Genomic DNA, 18,133 nt, shown 5'->3' with positions numbered 1-18,133 from the left:
TAAAGCTATTTCTATGAAAACCTAGTTGATTCCTTTCAATAGGTTCCATAAAGCCAAATTATTAAAAAAAATTGGTTGGTTTAGGTGCGGGCAAGGATTGTGAAGTTTGGCAAACAGACAAACAAAAAGCAAAAGTTCTAGAATTTTGCTCACATGGTTTCTCAAGCATCTTTACAATTTTTTAAAATTGAAATAAAGTATTGTTGACTTACAGTGTTGTATTAGTTTCTGTTGTACAGCATAGTGATTTAATTATACATATACTTGTATTCCTTTTTATATTCTGTTTCATTATAGGCTATTACAAAGTATTGAATATAGTTTCCTGTGAAGTATCTTTACAATTCTTGTACCTGTGAAACACATGCTGAAATTTCACATTATGTATAGGGTTTAAACAAGAAAGACTACAACAATCATCACATTCATTCTCAAAGGAAAGGATATTTATAGATTAGCAAATACACATTTTTTTCTAGATTTTAATTTCAAATAAATATTTGAGGCATGTATCAATTTTCATTTGCTTTTTTTTAATTGACGTGTAGTCAGTTTACAATGTTGTGTCAATTTCTGATGTACAGTGTAATAATGTTTCAGTCATATATATACGTACATATATTAATTTTCATATTTTTTATTATAGGTTACTATAAAATATTGAATATAGTTCTCTGTACTATACAGTAGAAAACTGTTGTTTATCTAGTTTATATATAGTAGTATCTGCAAATCTCAAACTTATTTACTCCCAATTTATCTCTTCCAACCATTTTTCCCCCTCGTAACCATAAGTTTGTTCTCTATGTCTGTAAGTCTGTTTCTGTTTTGGAAATAAGTTCATTTATGTCTTTTTTTTTTTTTTTCAGATTCCACATATAAGTGATATCATATAGTATTTTTCTTTCTCCTTCTGGCTTATTTCGCTTAGAATGATGATCTCCATGTCCATCCATGTTGCTGCAAATGACATTATTTTATTCTTTTTCATGGCTGAGTAGTAGTTCATTGTATATATAGATACCACATCCTCTTTATCCATTCATCTATTGATGGGCATTTAGGTTGTTTCCACATCTTAGCCAAGTAAATAGTGCTGCTGTGAACATTGAGGGTGCATATGTCTTTTCAAATTATAGTTTTCTCTGGATATATGCCCAGGAGTGGGATTTCTGGATCATATGGTAAGTCTATTTTTAGTTTTTTAAGGAACCTCCATATAGTCCTACATAGTGGTTGCACCAATTTACATTTCCACGAAGAGTGAAGGAGAGTTACTTTTTCTCCACCCCGTCTCCAAGGCATGTATCATTTTAAAATTGTTCTTTTGCTTTAAAGTTTCCCCCACCTAAATAACCAAGTACTAGACCCCAGTCTTTTGGAAAGAAAGTCTACTGTGTTTAGGCAATAGTCTTGACATCATCTACTGATTGACTTTGTTTTTGTTACTGATTAGAAAGTCTAATTTAATCATCTATTATGTGTACTCCATTATCTTTCCAGAATATCTATCCAATTCCATTGTTCTATTTGTTAGTTCTTGGGTTAGTGTTTTACTGTCTGATGCATTTTTGTTCAACATTTCTTGGTTATTCCACTTCATTAATTTTTCTGTACTTAGAATAATTCTGGTCTATCATAAATATATTCTCATTGAGAATATTTTCATTGGTTTTGCAAAGTTCTAGTGAAGAAGGCATGTGAAGTGGTTATTATAACTTAAAAATGAGACAAGATTAAGAGACGCAGATACAGGCTACAGTCAGAAACACGAAGACATACCAGACATAGTTGTGGTACACTGAGTTTTTTTGCTCTCTGACAAGACTGCATGTCCTAATAATGAAACATGTAAGAAACTGCTGTAGATTAGAGCACATGATAAAAGATGTCTAGGGGTGGGGAGTTCATGGAGAGCAGGGCAGGAGCGGCATTTCCAGAGATTTAGGCAAGGAGTCAGCTTTCCCCACCCTCTCAGGTCCAGCTCATCTTTATGAGAGGAGCTTGCTCATTCGCTCCCTAAACACCTGCTTCACCTGTTTGTTCCTCAGGGTGTAGATGAAGGGATTGAGCATCGGGGTCACCACGGTGTTGAGCAAGGCCACCACCTTGTTCCTGTCCTCCCCCTCGCTGCCCTTGCCTGACCGGACATACATGAAGATGCAGCTGCCATAGAAGAGAGACACAACAGTGATGTGGGAGGAGCAGGTTGAGAAGGCTTTCTGCCTCTCCTTGGCTGAGGGGATGTGCAGGATGGTGTGGAGGATGTGGCCATAGCAGGTGGCCGTCACAGACAGAGTGCCCAGTAGGCTGAGGTTGGCCATAATAAAACCCAGAAGCTCTATCAGGCTTGTGTCTGCACATATGAGTTCCAGGAGTGGAAAATTATCACAGAAGAAATGATTAATGACGTTGGGGCCACAGAATGGCTGCTGAAATATGATAAGACTTGGAATGATAATAACAAGGAATCCTGTCATCCATGAACAAAGAACTAGCTGGACACAGACTCTTTTGTTCATGATGGTGACATAACGCAAGGGGTTACATATGGCCACATACCTGTCAAAGGACATCACTGCCAGTAGGAAGAACTCTGTGGTGCCCAGGAAGAAATAGAGGAAACTTTGAAGGAGACAGCCTGCTAGGGAGATGGTCTTGTGTCCAGTCAGGATGTTGGTCAGCATCTTGGGGAAGATGACGGAGGTGAACCAGATCTCCAGGACAGCAAAGTTGCGGAGGAAATAGTACATGGGGGTGTGGAGGCGCCTGTCCATGAGGGTGATGACCACGATGAGGAGATTCTCCAGCAGAGTGAGGAGGTAGGTCAGGAGGAGGCCCAGGAAGATGAGCATCTGCAGCTCACAGGCATCTGAGAGCCCCAGCAAGATAAGCTCGGTGACAGTGGTGAGGTTCCCCATGTCTCTTCTGATCTGTTCTGGAGCTGGCCAATCAGAGGTGTGCAGCATCAGGGGTTGTGATGTTCTGGGGATCTGAGGACACTTGGAACTGAAAAGAAAGAGGGATTTTGAGCTGAAGGAATCCTTTATTTCTTAGACTTGTAAGTCCCTTTCCTCCCTCTTCATACTGGTTGTCCAGGTCACTCATTGGGTTATTATGTGTCACATACTCTGCTACCATTTTCTGGTACTCTTTGGGAAAAGTTTTGCCTTTATCAATTCTTTTTCCATTTCTCTTATTTCTGTTAGGAAATTCTGTAGTAAATCCTTTTTCATTCTTTTAGATCGGATGACATCTTTTCCCATTTTCATCCAAATGTTGTAAGGAGTCTCACAAGTACATTAAAATGTTCTCCTTTGCATGTCCTGTATCCAAAGGATCACAGACCTTTATTGAAGGCATTAATGGAATACTTACTCTAGAACTTGTTCCAGAGGCATTTGAGTTAGAGAGACAGCTTGGTTGCACCTGAGCTCCATCATTTACTAACTTCTGGGGCCAGTTATCTAACCTCATCAAAACTCTGTTTCTTCAGTGGGTGTAGTAAGAGTACATATGTAAAATGTTCTCCCAAAACTTAAGTGAATTATGCATATCCAACATCTAGCACAAGGTTGGCCACTGAGCAAGTGGTCACGTAATGTTAGCTATTTTTATGTCTTGCCTTGTGGCTGAAATTCTAGTAGGATAATCATAAGGAAGAATAAAATTAGAGAAAAGACACTGGGATTTTGGGTACTATGTATTTAAAGAAAAAGTTTTAAAAATATAAAAACATTATTAGCTCATTATGGAAAGTGTAGGAAATACAGAGAAATGAAATAAAAAGAATCAATCACTTGTAGACCCATAGAAAAAACTTTCATTAACATTTTGATTTATTTCTACTGTATTTTTCCTACTCTTATTTAGTGCTTATTGCTTTGTAAAGCTATGCTCATAGATTATGTATTCTGCACCTCTTTCCTTCCCATTTATTATTATTATTATTATTATTATTATTATTATTATTATTATTATTATTAATATTATTACTACTACTACCACTACTATTATTATGATGGGGAGAGGTAATTAGGTTTATTTATTTCCATATATTATTATAACAAAATTTTGTCATGTTATCACAAACTTTTTGTTAATATATTATTTGGCTGATATTTTTTGAGGGATACATGTGGTGTGAGGTTGTTATTTAGAAGCAGAGAGGGAGCATGCTTTTGTAGATGAGGTATCATGCTTAAGACTTTGGGATAATTTCCTAGGTGATAATAATAAAGAATAACAGTGATGAATGCTGATGTTCAGAATTGTTTATTGGTTCAATTTCAATTTTGGAGAATATGTCTGTTTTAAATGATTTTTATTTCTACTTTTTCCATTGTTTAATATTGTCCTTAGAGATCTGGATAAAGAACTCGGCGTATTTGCCATCGGTTGTCCTTTATAGAAATCACAAGGTAAGGTAGCTTCTGCAGGGAAGGCCTGACTCTATCTGAGACAGGAGCAGGAAAAAATATGATAAGCTTGCCTCAGAGAAACGGTAACACAGTACATTATAGCTATATAAAATATGTATTTATATGGAGAAGGGATGGATAAGAACATAGAAAAATGAACATAATTGCCACATAAGGATGAGAGGATTGTGGATGATTTTTCTTTCCTCTTTTTATTACCTTTATTATTGTTTATACAATAACTTAAATTCAAAATCATAAAAGAAATTGGCACAGTGAGTGCGTTTCGGCTAAGAGTTGGGTAGAACATTTCAAGAGAAACAAAGGCGAGACACGTGACTGACCATGAAAACGGTGAGAAAAAGCCTCAATGACTCTGTGACTCATCAGCTGAGCTGAGTCAGGTTATTGGGAATGATGAAAAAAGTCAAAGAAGTCAACTGTGCCAGAGCCCGCCAGTGGACACCTGAAAACAGATGGCCGGCTTATTGGCAGAGTATCCAGAGAAATCAGATTCCCCTTCCCCTATTTCGAAAATTGCACCAATGTAGATTACCTCACTAGCTACTAGGTGAGGTGTTCGATTGTTTTCCAGGCAGTTCGAATGATGGAGACTCCCGGTTTTCACAGGAAGCCCACGTCTCTGCAGTGCTGTCTGAGCACTACACTTCTTGGAGGCTTACCAGAGATTCAAAGTGGAGGAAGCTCCAGAGCTGTAACATGGTCCACATGGTCCAGAATAGGCATGTCCTGTTCTCTTTGTACTGCAAATGTCACCAATCTTCCAAGTTTTCCAACAACCAATCTCCCTTAAGAAGTGTTCTCTGACTCCCTTGTTATCGACACATCTTCAGACCACCTCAGAAATGAAGTATTTCTGGATATTCCCCAGAACTTTGGGATTCACCAGTTTCTTAGAAAGCTTCTTTTGCTCCTGGCCCATCGCAGTGTCACCACTGACCCCTGTCCTGGGGAAATGGATGTAGAAGCCTAATTAATTATTCTTTTATCCCTCCTACACTAAGGCAGAGACAAACATCAACTGATGCAGTTTCATATGATTCATCTTCAGTTTGACTTAAGAAGCTTCTGGACAATGTACATGCTCTTCCAGGAGCTTAGTGCCCACAGAGGATTCCAGCATAAACTACTCTTGGCAGACTCCTTGTCTCTGTGGAGCTGGCTTCAGGCCTGGACTGCTTGGGGTTCTGTTTTGGTCTCCATGGAAACACAGAGATTAAACAAGGTACACAGCTCAAACTTAACCAATCTAGAGATTCGCACTCTTCTCTTGTAGGATGCAGCTATGCTTCCCTGGAGATTCATTACCATCAGTGGCAATAGGGACCTAGGAAGGTCCCTTACCTCTTACTTTCTTCAGCTTTGGGATTGAAAGTTTACTTTGTTCTGACTGAGAAGCTCAGGAACTTCTAGCTAAGTTTGATTGTAACAAAGGAAACATGGTTATTAAAACATTCAACACATTTTAGCTGAGTGTTTATTGTGTGACAAGTACAGACTTAGGTATCAGAGACAGGTAGAGTCTTGTGGAGGAAGACAGGCATCAACTAATCACACAAATGTTATTATTGTGACCAGTGTTCTGAAGAGCTCATAGGAGACCTTGAATTAGACTGAAAGATAAAAGAAGATGTTTCTGATGGAGTTATGAAAAGTTGAGACTGAAGGATAAGTTGGCGTGTGGAGGGTGAAGAACTTTAATTAATCATTCATTAAACATTCACCTGTTTATTGAGTACCTACTATGTGTTAGACACTGTACTGAGGATGACTATGACTGGTGAATGAAACAGACATGGTTTCCAGTGCCTGTGGAACTTACTCTTCATTGGAGAAGTCTTAGAAAAAGATCTTGAAACAGTCCTCCTCTTGGTCCTTGGGCCACTCAAGCTCAAACTACTTTGCAATCCCATTTTCTTTCTTTGGTCACCAAACTATTCCCCAGTCTGGATAAAACTGGCTGATGTTACTTGACTGCAGTAAGTGGTATGATTTAGGAGCCAATAATGTGTTTGAAAAGGCAAATGAATAACTGGCTTTCTATTCTCTGTTTTAAATGGATTAGTGAATTAATCTGACTAGGGTGTTCATCCCTGGAGAGTCTGGCTATTCTTGTTGTGTTTGACTGGCCAGGGTTTGCAACCTACTCCCTAAACTCCTGGTGGGCTCCTATGAACAGCTTGTGTAGTCACCTTGGCCATGGTAGAGTCATGGCTAAACCAATAACCTATCAGGAGGAGGCCCAGATAGCTGGGCAGCGGAGGTTAGGGACTGAACATGGCATGCACTGGTTGTACCTGCTGGGAATCTGTGTATGGAAATTGTATTCCTCCTCTGGCCAGACAAGAAAGGTCCTGGCTTGAGGAGTCCTGCAGTTCTCAGGTGGTGATCGTCCATCCATGGGCATCTGCCAGGCATTGTGAGAAATGGAAACTTCAGCTCCCCTCTGTGACTAAACATCCTTTCTTTTCTTCCCCACTGGGACTGGAGAGGGGCAGGGAGGACATATACATTTGCTCATGGCTTTATCTTTACTTTTTGAATCTTTGTTCCTGAGAAAAGGACCCCTTACCTAAAGGAAAAAGAATCTGATTTATTCTTCCCTGAACTGAGAAAAAAATTGATCTTTTGTCATACTAAAATTCAGGGAGAGAAACACATGTGAATAAATATGTTATAACAAGACACTATGAGGGCTATGAAGGCATAGAACTGAGTGCTTTAGGAGAGGAAAACAGGTGAGACTTGCCTTGGATGGATGATGAGAAAAGTTGGGCCTGAGGAAGGGTGAGTGAGCTCAGGCTTGACGGCAGAGAAGGAGGTTGATTGGGTGACTGGTTGGGAGAGTTCCAGGCAAAGAGAAGAGTGTATGTTAGGCCATGATATGGCAAAGAGCTCGTATGTTTGAGTTAAAGCAAAAAGGCCAGAGAATCATGAAGAGGCTGATGGTGAGCTGAGATTTGGCTGGAGACTTGTGCTGGGTTCAAAGTTTGGAGAGCTTGGTAAGAAAGATCGATTTCATTCCAAGTGCAGTTGGAAGCTATTGCAATGTTTTAAGCAGAGAAGTGACATGACTTTGTTTATGCTTTAAAATGTCATCATTTCGAGGGATGGTAGAAATAAGAAATTGGAGCAGACAAGAAAACAGGAAAATAGATTGAGGTAGTTATTGCAGGATCCAGGGAGGAAATCAAATCAGAAATCTTTTGTTAATTTAATGAAGAGTTAATGGGTTTGGGGGAAAAAAATAAAAGCAGACAAAGATGGATTGAGGGCATGACCAAAGGAACTGTGGCCAGAAGAGGAAACCTTGAGGGTGGCTAGGCCTGGCCAGGCAGGCAGGGCCTAGAAGGGGATCCTTGAGGAGGAAGTGGTTGCTGGTCTGGGGAGGCTCCAGCCGGTTGATCTCTGGAAAGTCTGTCTGCAGGTGACAATGTTCTTGGCAAGCTGGTAGATTAGGAAAGTGACTAGTCCCTGGGGAGATATGGGGACAGAATGGCAAAAACCACAGGTAGAAGCCACATCCTCAATGGGTGGAAGAATAGGCAGGTTCCCAGGATCAGCACTGATACACTGAATATAGGGCTGTAGTCCAATTGTCAGTACTGGGCATAAAAGAGACTTTGTTTCAGAATCAGGGCAAAAGTTTAGTCACTATAAATGGAGCACAAGGTTGAATGTGAACTCCTAGGAAATAAGACTGAGGTTGAGTCCCACAAAGCTGGCCTGGATCTTTCCAAAATCTCCCTGCCCGCAGCCAAGATTGTCCCAGAGCTTGGAGGAAGGGGTCAAATGGGGAGAGGACAGGTTTTTGCTTGTGGAAACTACCCCTGAGACCACTTACAGTTGTCACACTGGGATTCTGCTGTCTATACTTTGCCAGTTCTGTCTTCTCTTAGTCACTGCTCTGCTACCTTAGCTTCCATTCTGTGCAATTCAGTGGGGATTTATGGAGCACAAGCCTTGTGTTAAGTGCCAAGGGGAACCCAACAACGGAGGACACATGACCCCTGTGATCATGACTGAGTGTTTTCTCTGTGTGATTATCCCACAGCCAGATTGCATTTAGCCTCTTGGAGATTCAATGGAGAGTGTTTGCCCCAGTTATCAGAAGAGAAGACAGATGTAATGCAGTCTCTGTGCTGTTAGAGAACTTTTGTAATATTCAGCAAGACGTCAAATAGCGTATGTAGTTGGTGTCACAGACTGATTTACATAGTTCTTGGGATAGCCTCTATGATCCCTACCTCCTGGGATTCATGTCCTTGTAATCCCTTCCCCTTGTGTGTGGCTTGACCCAGTGACTAGCTTCTAATAAATAGAATACCATGCCTCACAGACATAGAAAACAAACTTATGGTTACCAAAGGGGAAGGGGAGGGAGGGATAAATTAGGAGTTTGTGATTAGCAGATACATACTACTAAATATAAAATAGATAAAGAGCAAGGACCTACTATATAGCACAGGGAACTATATTCACTATCTTGCATTAAACTATAATGGAAACGAATCTGAACAAGAATATACGTATATATATGTATAACTGAATCACTTAATTGTACACCTGAAACTAACACAACATTGTAAATCAACTATACTTCAATAAAAAGTGAAAAAAAAAAAGAATACAGTGAAAGAGATGAGATTTCACTCCTGACACAGTTACAAAGAGACTGTAGTCTCCATCTTGCTTGCTCTCTCTTGCTCTCTTACTTGCTTGCTCTGAGCAAGCCAGCTTTTGCCAGCTGCCATATTGTGAGCTGTGGTATGGAAAAGCCCACATGGCAAGAAACTGATGTTTTTAGCCAACAACCAGCAAGGACTTGAGGCCTATGAATAGCCACATGAGTAAACCTTGCTTACAGTCTTACCAGATATCTTCAGCCAAAGGCACACGAATAAATAACTAATACAGTCCTTTTGGGAATTCTAGCCTTTATTCTTACCCCCCTCCTCATTTTTCAAACTGAACTATAGTCAGTTTACAATGTTGTATCAATTTCTGGTGTACAGCATAGTGTTTCATTCATACATGTACATACATATATTTCTTTTCATTTTTTTTATTATAGGTAACTACAAGATATTGAATATAGTTCCCTGTGCTATACAGTATAAACCTGTTGTTTATCTATTTTATATATATATGTATATCACTTGTATATGGAATCTAAAAAAAAAGACACAAGCAGTTATTATTTTAATTGGAGTTGTCTTTTTTTTTTTCAAATTAAATAATGAATGTGTTTTTATTTCTCCCATAATTTAAAAAATGTGAACATCCTGTAATTCAGCCATAGCCTTTATTTCCAGGTGACTTCTTCACGGGGCCTCAATTCCCTTTTGAATAAGAGACTCTCATTCCGGAAGGCAGTTAGCTTTTCATCATTCTTTTTGTCTAGATACCATCCAAAGACAAATCCCATAGGCACAAGTATATGTACCCAGTGGTCACGCACAACCTGAAGTAAGCTCATCATCAATGCTGCGGCCTCGGAGCTAACAACGACCCCAAGACCAAGGGCAGCGGCGAGCTAATTGGAGTTGTCTTGACTCAATATAGTTGAACATATTTTCACTTATTTATTGGCCCTTGGGTTTACTTTTCTGTGAAGTGTCTGTATCTTTAGCTCCTTTTTCTATCAGGTTGTTTATGTTTGTATATTATGGATAATAACCCTTTATTTGTAATATGGATTCACTACTCTACCCCCTTCCTGAATGCCCATTTAAACCTGTTCATGTGGTTATTTCTTCCTTGATTCTTGGGTGGAATTCAAGACTGGTATGGCCAATTTTCTGGCCACCCATATAATTTTAGAAGTCTTCCATTCATAATCAGTTCAAACAATGGGATTATTAAATTGTCCAATCCATGTAATTGTCAAAATTTTGAATTTCATTTGAAGTTAAAATGTACCCCTTCCTGCATCTAAGGCCTGTTTCAGGCGGGAAATCTTCAGAGAGAAAGGGTGTGTGTTGTTGGCTTCATCTGTCTTAACTGTGCAAATTCACCTCACATTTACCTGTGTTTTCTACCCCTGCCCTCCTCCAGGGATATGTGGATGGGATGGGGGTGGCGAGTAGGGGATGGATAACCTAGACGAAGTGGAAGGTGGTGTGTACAAAGATAGTAGTGGTGGTGGTAAGCAGTGATAGACCTCTGTATTTATTTTGAATGTGTAATACACAGAATTTGCTGATGGATTGACTGGAATATAAGAGAAAGAGAATGCCAAAGATAACATAGTTTTGTTTTTGATCTGGTATCTGTATTTTTCTTACTGTGGTAAAATACATATAACATAAAATTTACTATTTAAACCAGATTAAAATGTAGTTTGATGACATCAAGTACATTCACATTGTTATGCAATGGTCACCATTATCCATCTCCAGAACTTTTTCGTCTTCCCGGACTGAAATTCCGTGTCCATTAAATGATAATTCTCCTTTCCTACCCCCACCTCTAGCCCCTGGCAACCACCATTCTACCTTCTGTCTTCATGATTTTGATTACTCTAGGTCCCTCAGCAAGTGGACTCATACAATATGTGTCCTTTTGTGTCTGGCTTATTTCACTTAGCATACTGTCTTCAAGGTTACTCCATGTTGTAGCATTTACCAGAATTTTGTTCCTTTTTCCAGGTTGAATAACATTCCATTGCATGTATAGACCATATTTTTGTTTATTCATTCATTCATCAATGGACACTTGAGTTGTTACCACCTTGTCGGCTACTGTGAATAATGTTACTATGAACATGGACATACAAATACCTGTTTAAGTCCCTGTTTTCAATTCTTCTGGGTATATACTCAGATGTGAGATTGCTGGGTTATATGGTAAATGTACGTTTACATTTTTTAGAAACTGCCATACTGTTTTCTACAGTGGTTGTGCCATTTTCATTCCCACCAGTGGGTCTAATTTCTCCACATTCTTGCCAACACTTGCTGTTTTCTGTTGAAAACTTAAAAAAGAAAAAAAAAAAAAGAAGCCATCTTAATGGGTGTGAAGTGATATCTCACTGTGATTTTGATTTGCATTTCCCTAATGATAAGTGATACAACACATCTTTTCATGTACTTATTGGCCATCTGTAGAATTGGGTTATTTGATTTTTATTGTTGAAGACATTGTGTTTTGGTTTATAGTAGATATATAATCCCATTCTGAAATCGTTCTACGGTAATTTGTCTGATTGAGTTCTCTATTTCCTTTTAGATTTTTGAAAATTCTCTTCCTGTAGGAAATCATCCTTTTCCTCCTGGTTTTCAAATTAGTCATTAAAGAGTTGCACAGTGACTGGCACCCCAGAAACATGCCATCAACCTTTCTCTGAAGGAGAAAGCTTCAATTTCTTGCAGAGGCCTGATACTCTCTTAGCTTGACTGGGGATATTAGTTCAACCTCTTGGTTTGACAATTTTACAAGAAGAGCTTCTTCACTTTCTCCTTAAACACCTGCTGCACCTGTTTGTTCCTCAGGGTGTAGATGAAGGGATTGAGCATCGGGGTCACCATGGTGTTGAGCAAGGCCACCACCTTGTTCCTGTCCTCCCCATGGCTGCCCTTGCCCGACCGGACATACGTGAAGATGCAGCTGCCATAGAAGAGAGACACAACAGTGATATGAGAGGAGCAGGTTGAGAAGGCTTTCTGCCTCTCCTTGGCTGAGGGGATGTGCAGGATGGTGTGGAGGATGTGGCCATAGCAGGTGGCCGTCACAGACAGAGTGCCCAGTAGGCTGAGGTTGGCCATAATAAAACCCAGAAGCTCTATCAGGCTTGTGTCTGCACATATGAGTTCCAGGAGTGGAAAATTATCACAGAAGAAATGATTAATGACATTGGGGCCACAGAATGGCTGCTGAAATATGATAAGACTTGGAATGATAATAACAAGGAATCCTGTCATCCATGAACAAAGAACTAGCTGGACACAGACTCTTTTGCTCATGATGGTGACATAACGCAAGGGGTTACATATGGCCACATACCTGTCAAAGGACATCACTGCCAGTAGGAAGAACTCTGTGGTGCCCAGGAAGAAATAGAGGAAACTTTGTAGGAGACAGCCTGCTAGGGAGATGGTCTTGTGTCCAGTCAGGATGTTGGTCAGCATCTTGGGGAAGATGACGGAGGTGAACCAGATCTCCAGGACAGCAAAGTTGCGGAGGAAATAGTACATGGGGGTGTGGAGGCGCCTGTCCATGAGGGTGATGATCACGATGAGGAGATTCTCCAGCAGAGTGAGGAGGTAGGTCAGGAGGAGGCCCAGGAAGATGAGCATCTGCAGCTCACAGGCATCTGAGAGCCCCAGCAAGATAAGCTCGGTGACAGTGGTGAGGTTCCCCATGTCTCTTCTGACCTGTTCTGGAGCTGGCCAATCAGAGGTGTGCAGCATCAGGAGTTGTGATGTTCTGGGGATCTGAGGACACTTGGAGCTGAAAAGAAAGAGGGATGAGTGTTGCCTTTTGAGTTGAAGGAGTGTTTTATATCTGTTTTTCAGACCCCCTGGGGGTACTCATCTCATGTATGGGTCCCGGTGTGTTTGTGTGTGAAGAGGAGAGAGTGGTGATTTGCAGGGTGGCCTGAGTAAGGTCCCAAACCAAAAATTATTCTTGTTTACATTCCTTAATCAAATTTTTATTCCTGATTCATCAGCGAATTCAATACCTTTCATTTTTATCTTTATTCCACTATTGGGTCTTCATCCATAAGCAGTTCATAGTTGAAAGTGGGAACTTTTTACTTAACTTATTGCCATTCACTACACAGATCCATATCCTCAGGTAAACTGACTGAGAACTCATGGATGGCCTATTGCTGTTTCAGTATTGCCTGAAAATTTGATGCCTTTCACTAGTGTTTGGATTAATGAAAAGGAAAGAGGAAATCTACGACAGAAAAACACAACTCTTACCAACCAGAAAGAGAAAAATCCAAGTAACGTGTGCATAAAGAAAAATTGCTTAGTGGAAGTTTGTGATTCAAGGTTCTTAATGATCTGTCCTCATATGATATACCCAGGGTCTCCTCTAATTACATCCTCCCATGGGCCCTAGAGACAATAGATCCTTCATGATTTTTAAAATTCTTAATGCACTGATGTTTTAGCACATGGCATTCTTTCAGCTTGGAATCATCAGCCTTTCAAATCCTATTTATCCTGTAAGTCTCTTCTCAACAAGTGCTATCATTTCCCAGAAGCCTTCTCTTTTGAATGAATGAATCTTTCCTCTGTATCATGCATAATTCTATTATATTTTATATATATATATATTTTTTGTTTTTTTATAGTTGTTTTTCATTTCATTGTATTTTATAGCTGTTTTTCATTTGTTGCTCATTGAGACAAAGATTTCCTTATGAATCTTGGCATTTTATATAGCTCTTAGAACAAGTTTCTTGAAATAATCAGCTTTAATAAACATTTATTGAATGAGTGAATACCACCTCAAATGTCTGTGATATGGATTTGGTGGTGTTTGACACAGAGTAAGTTGAGGATGTGTCACTTACATAGTATTTCCTAGAGGACAACAACCTTGCAGGGTCCTATGCCAAGTAGTCTATCAAATTGGCCCATCTGAAGAGAGTTTGCTTTTCCTCATGAGAAGCTGGAGATGTCTCCCCACAAACATTCTAAAAGGGGAAACCCTGCCTTTGAGGTGGTCTGGATTTGAGCTAGTAAATAGATAGACGTCTATTTGGATTTGCTAGAGTGCTCCCGGGACCGTCCAAGAATTGGATGTGAGTGTAAGGGGAGGATAAAGCCCCGGGTTCACACTGAATCATGAGCTTAGCAAAGACAAACCAAAATCCTTCAAAAGATCTCTCTTTAAAAGTTAGCATTATCAACTACTACCTTAATTATCAGGTAGAGCTGTAGCAAGGGTTATTTGGCAGTCACTGGAGAATAAGATTGGGACTCCGCTTAGGTACCCGAGATGAAGGAAATGCTAGGGGATGTTAGTAGAGAAGATGAAACAGTAAACTGTATAAACTTTCCTTTTTTCATGGTTTTCCTTCTTTTCAGCAGAGGCTATGCTATTCAAAGTTATTCCACAAACTAGTATTGTATCTAACATTTGTTGACAGTTATTAAAGAACACAAAATAGTTGATCAACCTCTGAAGATGTAACTAAGGGCTATTCCCCAGGGATTATTTCTTAGATTGCTTAGATTCTCAGCAATTTGAAAAAGAGTTCTCTGTAGCCCAATCATTTGGTTCAAAGGTGAGACCAGGTGGCCAAGAAACTTACCCAGCTCTTTCTAGTACAGAAGCAAGATCCAGCATGAATGTGATACCCAGAAACATCAGGAGCTAATAGAATGAGTATCATTTAGACAAAGTCCTGGTGGGACACATCGGGAGAAAAATGGAAATAGAGACTAAGATGGGGAAGAGCTGGATGTGAGTGGAAGGGGAGGAGAAAGCTCTGGGTTCATACTGAATCATAGCAAAGATAAACCACGAAAAGACGTTATGATCAGCCCACGGATACAGCTCATAGGCAGGGCTGCTGATAAACTTGTTTTTCTCCCATTTCAAATGGGAGGTCAACAGCTGGCGGGGGGGCTTCCACATAAAAAGGGAAGTGGTTTACTTCATGAATCTCTAGCATTTCCCCCTTTATCCTACAGGCTTGTTGAGTGAAAGGGGAGACTTGTCTGGCAGCCCGAGAGCCTGGACATGGCGGCACCATCCGCTGAGACCATTCATTGTTTCAAAGGTCAGTCATGCAGTGCCCAGTGGGAAAGTCTCTGTGGCTGCCCTGGAGGTTTGTCTTGCCCTCTGGATAGTTCTAGTACACGTAGAAGGAAGGTGAGATCTTTTCATTCTAAGGAAAAGCATTAGCAGTTTCACGCAGACTTGATGCCGTCCAGAGCTTTGGGTTTTCCAAGGGGACAGTTACACTGAGCACAAGGTGGGACAGGCAGAGTTCCTCAATGCGGCTAACTTAGTGTTTCTGCTTGGATAAACACTGACTTGCCTAGCATTGACCCGGATTGTGGGGCTAAAGTTAGGAATGAGACCCAGTGGGTGTGCTCGATATGCCACGTATTATAAAGGAGTGTTAAAAGACAATTGCCAGGAAGAGAAGGGTTTGAGGAAGCCATTGTTGGCTGTGCCATCCTCTGCAGTGCCAGGGTGGGGATTACCCCGCAAGCCCAGGGTTAGGGGCTTAGCAACCTTCTGGGAAATCCCAATCAGGCCATTCCAAATACACTGCTCACAGGACTGCAGAACATATTGGTTCTCATGGGTATTTCTTGAGATTGCAATATTGTCTGTGGGATCTAAATGCAGATCCTGTACTATTGGTGTGTGAGATCTCCATCTCTCACAAATCTGATGTTCTTTAAGAACACCTATTTTTTTCCAAAGTATCCTGAATGAGACTTAACATATGATCTAACAATCCCACTCCTGGGCATATATCCAGAAGAAACTCTAATTTGAAAAGACACGTGCCCCCCAGTGTTCATAGCAGCACTATTTAAAATAGCCAAGACATGGAACCTAAATGTCCATTAACAAATGATTAGATAAAGCAGTTGTGATGTACACACACAGTGGAATACTACTGAGCTGTAAAAAAGAATAAAATAATGCCATCTGCAGCAACAGGGATGGACTTGGAGACTGTTATACTAAGTGAAGTAAGTCATCTAGAGAAAGAAAAATACCATATGATATCACTCATATGTGGACTCTAAAAAAAAAGACATGAATGAACTTATTTATAAAACAGAGACAGACTCACAGACATAGTAAACAAACTTATGGTTACCGGGGGGGAAGGGGGTGGGGAGGGATAACTTGAGAGTTTGGGATTTGCAGGTACTAATTACTATATATACAATAGATAAACAAGGTTCTACTGTGTTGCACAGGCAACTATATTCAATATCTTGTAATAGCCTATAATGAAAAAGAATATGAAAAGGAATATATATATATATGTATATATATATGAATCACTGTGCTTTACATCAGAAATTAACACAACATTATAAATTGACTCCAATAAAAAATCCATATTGCAAAGTACCCTGAATGGCCAGCTGGCATTTCCTGGGTGGGAGACTGGTTTCCTTGGGCTTTACCATCATTCAGCTCACAGGATCTGATGAGTCTAGAATGTTTTGAAATTTTCCATTTCCAACAGGCTCATCCTGGGGAAAAGCCTTGGAAGAGTACAGTCACCATTTAGTGGAATCCTCCTTCAGCTTCTTTTTGAACTCATGGGGCTGATTTTGACTGACAGAGACTTTTATTAGATCCTCACACTGGCCCAGTCTTTGTGAGATGATATTTCTTCTGTGGACAATGGGGTTCTAGAAGACAGTGGGTGAGCTCCTCCTGGAATAAACATATCTCTGTGGAGGTGACATAAGGGCTGAAAGATTTGGATTGCAGCTTTGTTTTCTTAAGGGATCTACTCTTCTCCTAAGTTTTATGGTGTGTGGGGTCCCCAGAGAACCAGTATAATAAGCCTCACTCAGCTTCTTCCCAACTCTCTTGGCTGATACTTACTACAACTTTGCAAACAAAAGTTTCAGTTGTTTATTCGGATCAAGAGTAATGGTTACTTTTAGTTAAAGTAATACATCTAATTATGCCTTTGAAAGTGGGGATCCTGTTTAATATAAGGCAGTCCTGTCATTACAGGGATGTGAGGAACCATCACAAGTAATACAGAACCTTGGCTAATCCTGCCCTGACCCCTGCCTCACTGGGGCTGGGAGATGGTAGAAGATGGGGTCCGTTGGGTGGGGAAGGGACAAAAAGGAAAGAAATGAAAAAGCTAGGATTATACTTTTTCTCAGCTTTATTGAGGTATAATTGACATATAAATAAAATTGTATATATTTAAAGTGTACATGATGATTGTGTATATTGTGAAATGATTACTACAATGAAGTTAATTAACAACTACAATGAAGTTAATTAACACATCCATCACTTCACTTAGTTACCATTTTGTGTGTGTGTGTGTGTGTGTTTGGTGAGAATGCTTAAGATTTACTCTTTTAGCAAATTTCAAGTATAAAATACAGTCTTATTAACTGTGAACGCTGTGCTGTACATTAAGTCCTCAGAACGTATTCAACTTATAGTTACGACTTTGTGCCCTTGACCAGTACTCCCCATTTCCTCCACCCTCCCAGGCCCTGGCAACCACCATTCTCTCTGTTTCTATGAGTCTGACTTTTTGTTTGTTTAGATTCCACACATAGGTGATGCCATACAGTATTTGTCTTTCTGTATGGCTTATTTCACTCAGCACAATGCCCTCCAGTTTATTCCATGCTGTTGCAAATGGCAGGATTTCCTTCTTTTTTATGATTGAAAAATATTCCATTGTATTGTTTACCTGAAATAAATAGACTGCCAGATATTTTTCCAGCAAAGAAGAGTTTATTTCGGGTCAGCAGCTTGGGGTGGCAACCATGGTAAGCCATGTGCAAATCCCTGCAGGGGAAGGAGATGCTTTTATAGAGAGGAAAAGGGAGTTGGGAGGGCTGTAATAAACAAAGAGTCCATGGCTTTTCATTGGCTGAGTCCTTGGGCTTTGCTATCATCCCGGGGAGTGAAAACTCCCCCTTCTGGTCTCTCAACTTGCTTTAACTGGGATTTCTGCTTATTAAGACCTGGACTCAAATCACTCTTTA

The 18,133-nt window shown here is 40.1% G+C and overlaps 3 protein-coding genes across 3 annotated transcripts; all 3 read right to left on the bottom strand.

Moving 5' to 3' along the window:
- Positions 1-1,991: 1,991 nt before the first annotated feature.
- On the bottom strand, positions 1,992-3,004 carry LOC102521357 (olfactory receptor 49). The gene has a single exon (XM_032482886.1). It carries the CDS (start codon positions 2,967-2,969, stop codon positions 1,992-1,994), a length of 978 nt encoding a protein of 325 aa, XP_032338777.1. The 5' UTR covers positions 2,970-3,004.
- A 6,655-nt stretch (positions 3,005-9,659) lies between these two features.
- Positions 9,660-9,972, bottom strand: LOC116664480 (NADH dehydrogenase [ubiquinone] 1 beta subcomplex subunit 1). The gene has a single exon (XM_032482917.1). It carries the CDS (start codon positions 9,922-9,924, stop codon positions 9,748-9,750), a length of 177 nt encoding a protein of 58 aa, XP_032338808.1. The 5' UTR covers positions 9,925-9,972; the 3' UTR covers positions 9,660-9,747.
- Positions 9,973-11,750: 1,778 nt separating this feature from the next.
- Positions 11,751-12,805, bottom strand: LOC102503449 (olfactory receptor 49). The gene has a single exon (XM_032482916.1). It carries the CDS (start codon positions 12,803-12,805, stop codon positions 11,876-11,878), a length of 930 nt encoding a protein of 309 aa, XP_032338807.1. The 3' UTR covers positions 11,751-11,875.
- Between the last annotated feature and the right edge of the window lie 5,328 nt (positions 12,806-18,133).

The sequence above is a fragment of the Camelus ferus genome, chromosome 6, assembly GCF_009834535.1.
Source record: "Camelus ferus isolate YT-003-E chromosome 6, BCGSAC_Cfer_1.0, whole genome shotgun sequence".
Taxonomy (NCBI): domain Eukaryota; kingdom Metazoa; phylum Chordata; class Mammalia; order Artiodactyla; family Camelidae; genus Camelus; species Camelus ferus.
Note: the sequence above shows the minus strand (reverse complement) of the source record. Positions and strands in the feature narration are given on the sequence as shown.

Coding starts and splice junctions, on each gene's coding strand:
- LOC116664480 (XM_032482917.1), bottom strand. CDS start 9,924: ATGATGAGCTTACTTCAGGTTGTGCGTGACCACTGGGTACATATACTT.
- LOC102503449 (XM_032482916.1), bottom strand. CDS start 12,805: ATGGGGAACCTCACCACTGTCACCGAGCTTATCTTGCTGGGGCTCTCA.
- LOC102521357 (XM_032482886.1), bottom strand. CDS start 2,969: ATGCTGCACACCTCTGATTGGCCAGCTCCAGAACAGATCAGAAGAGAC.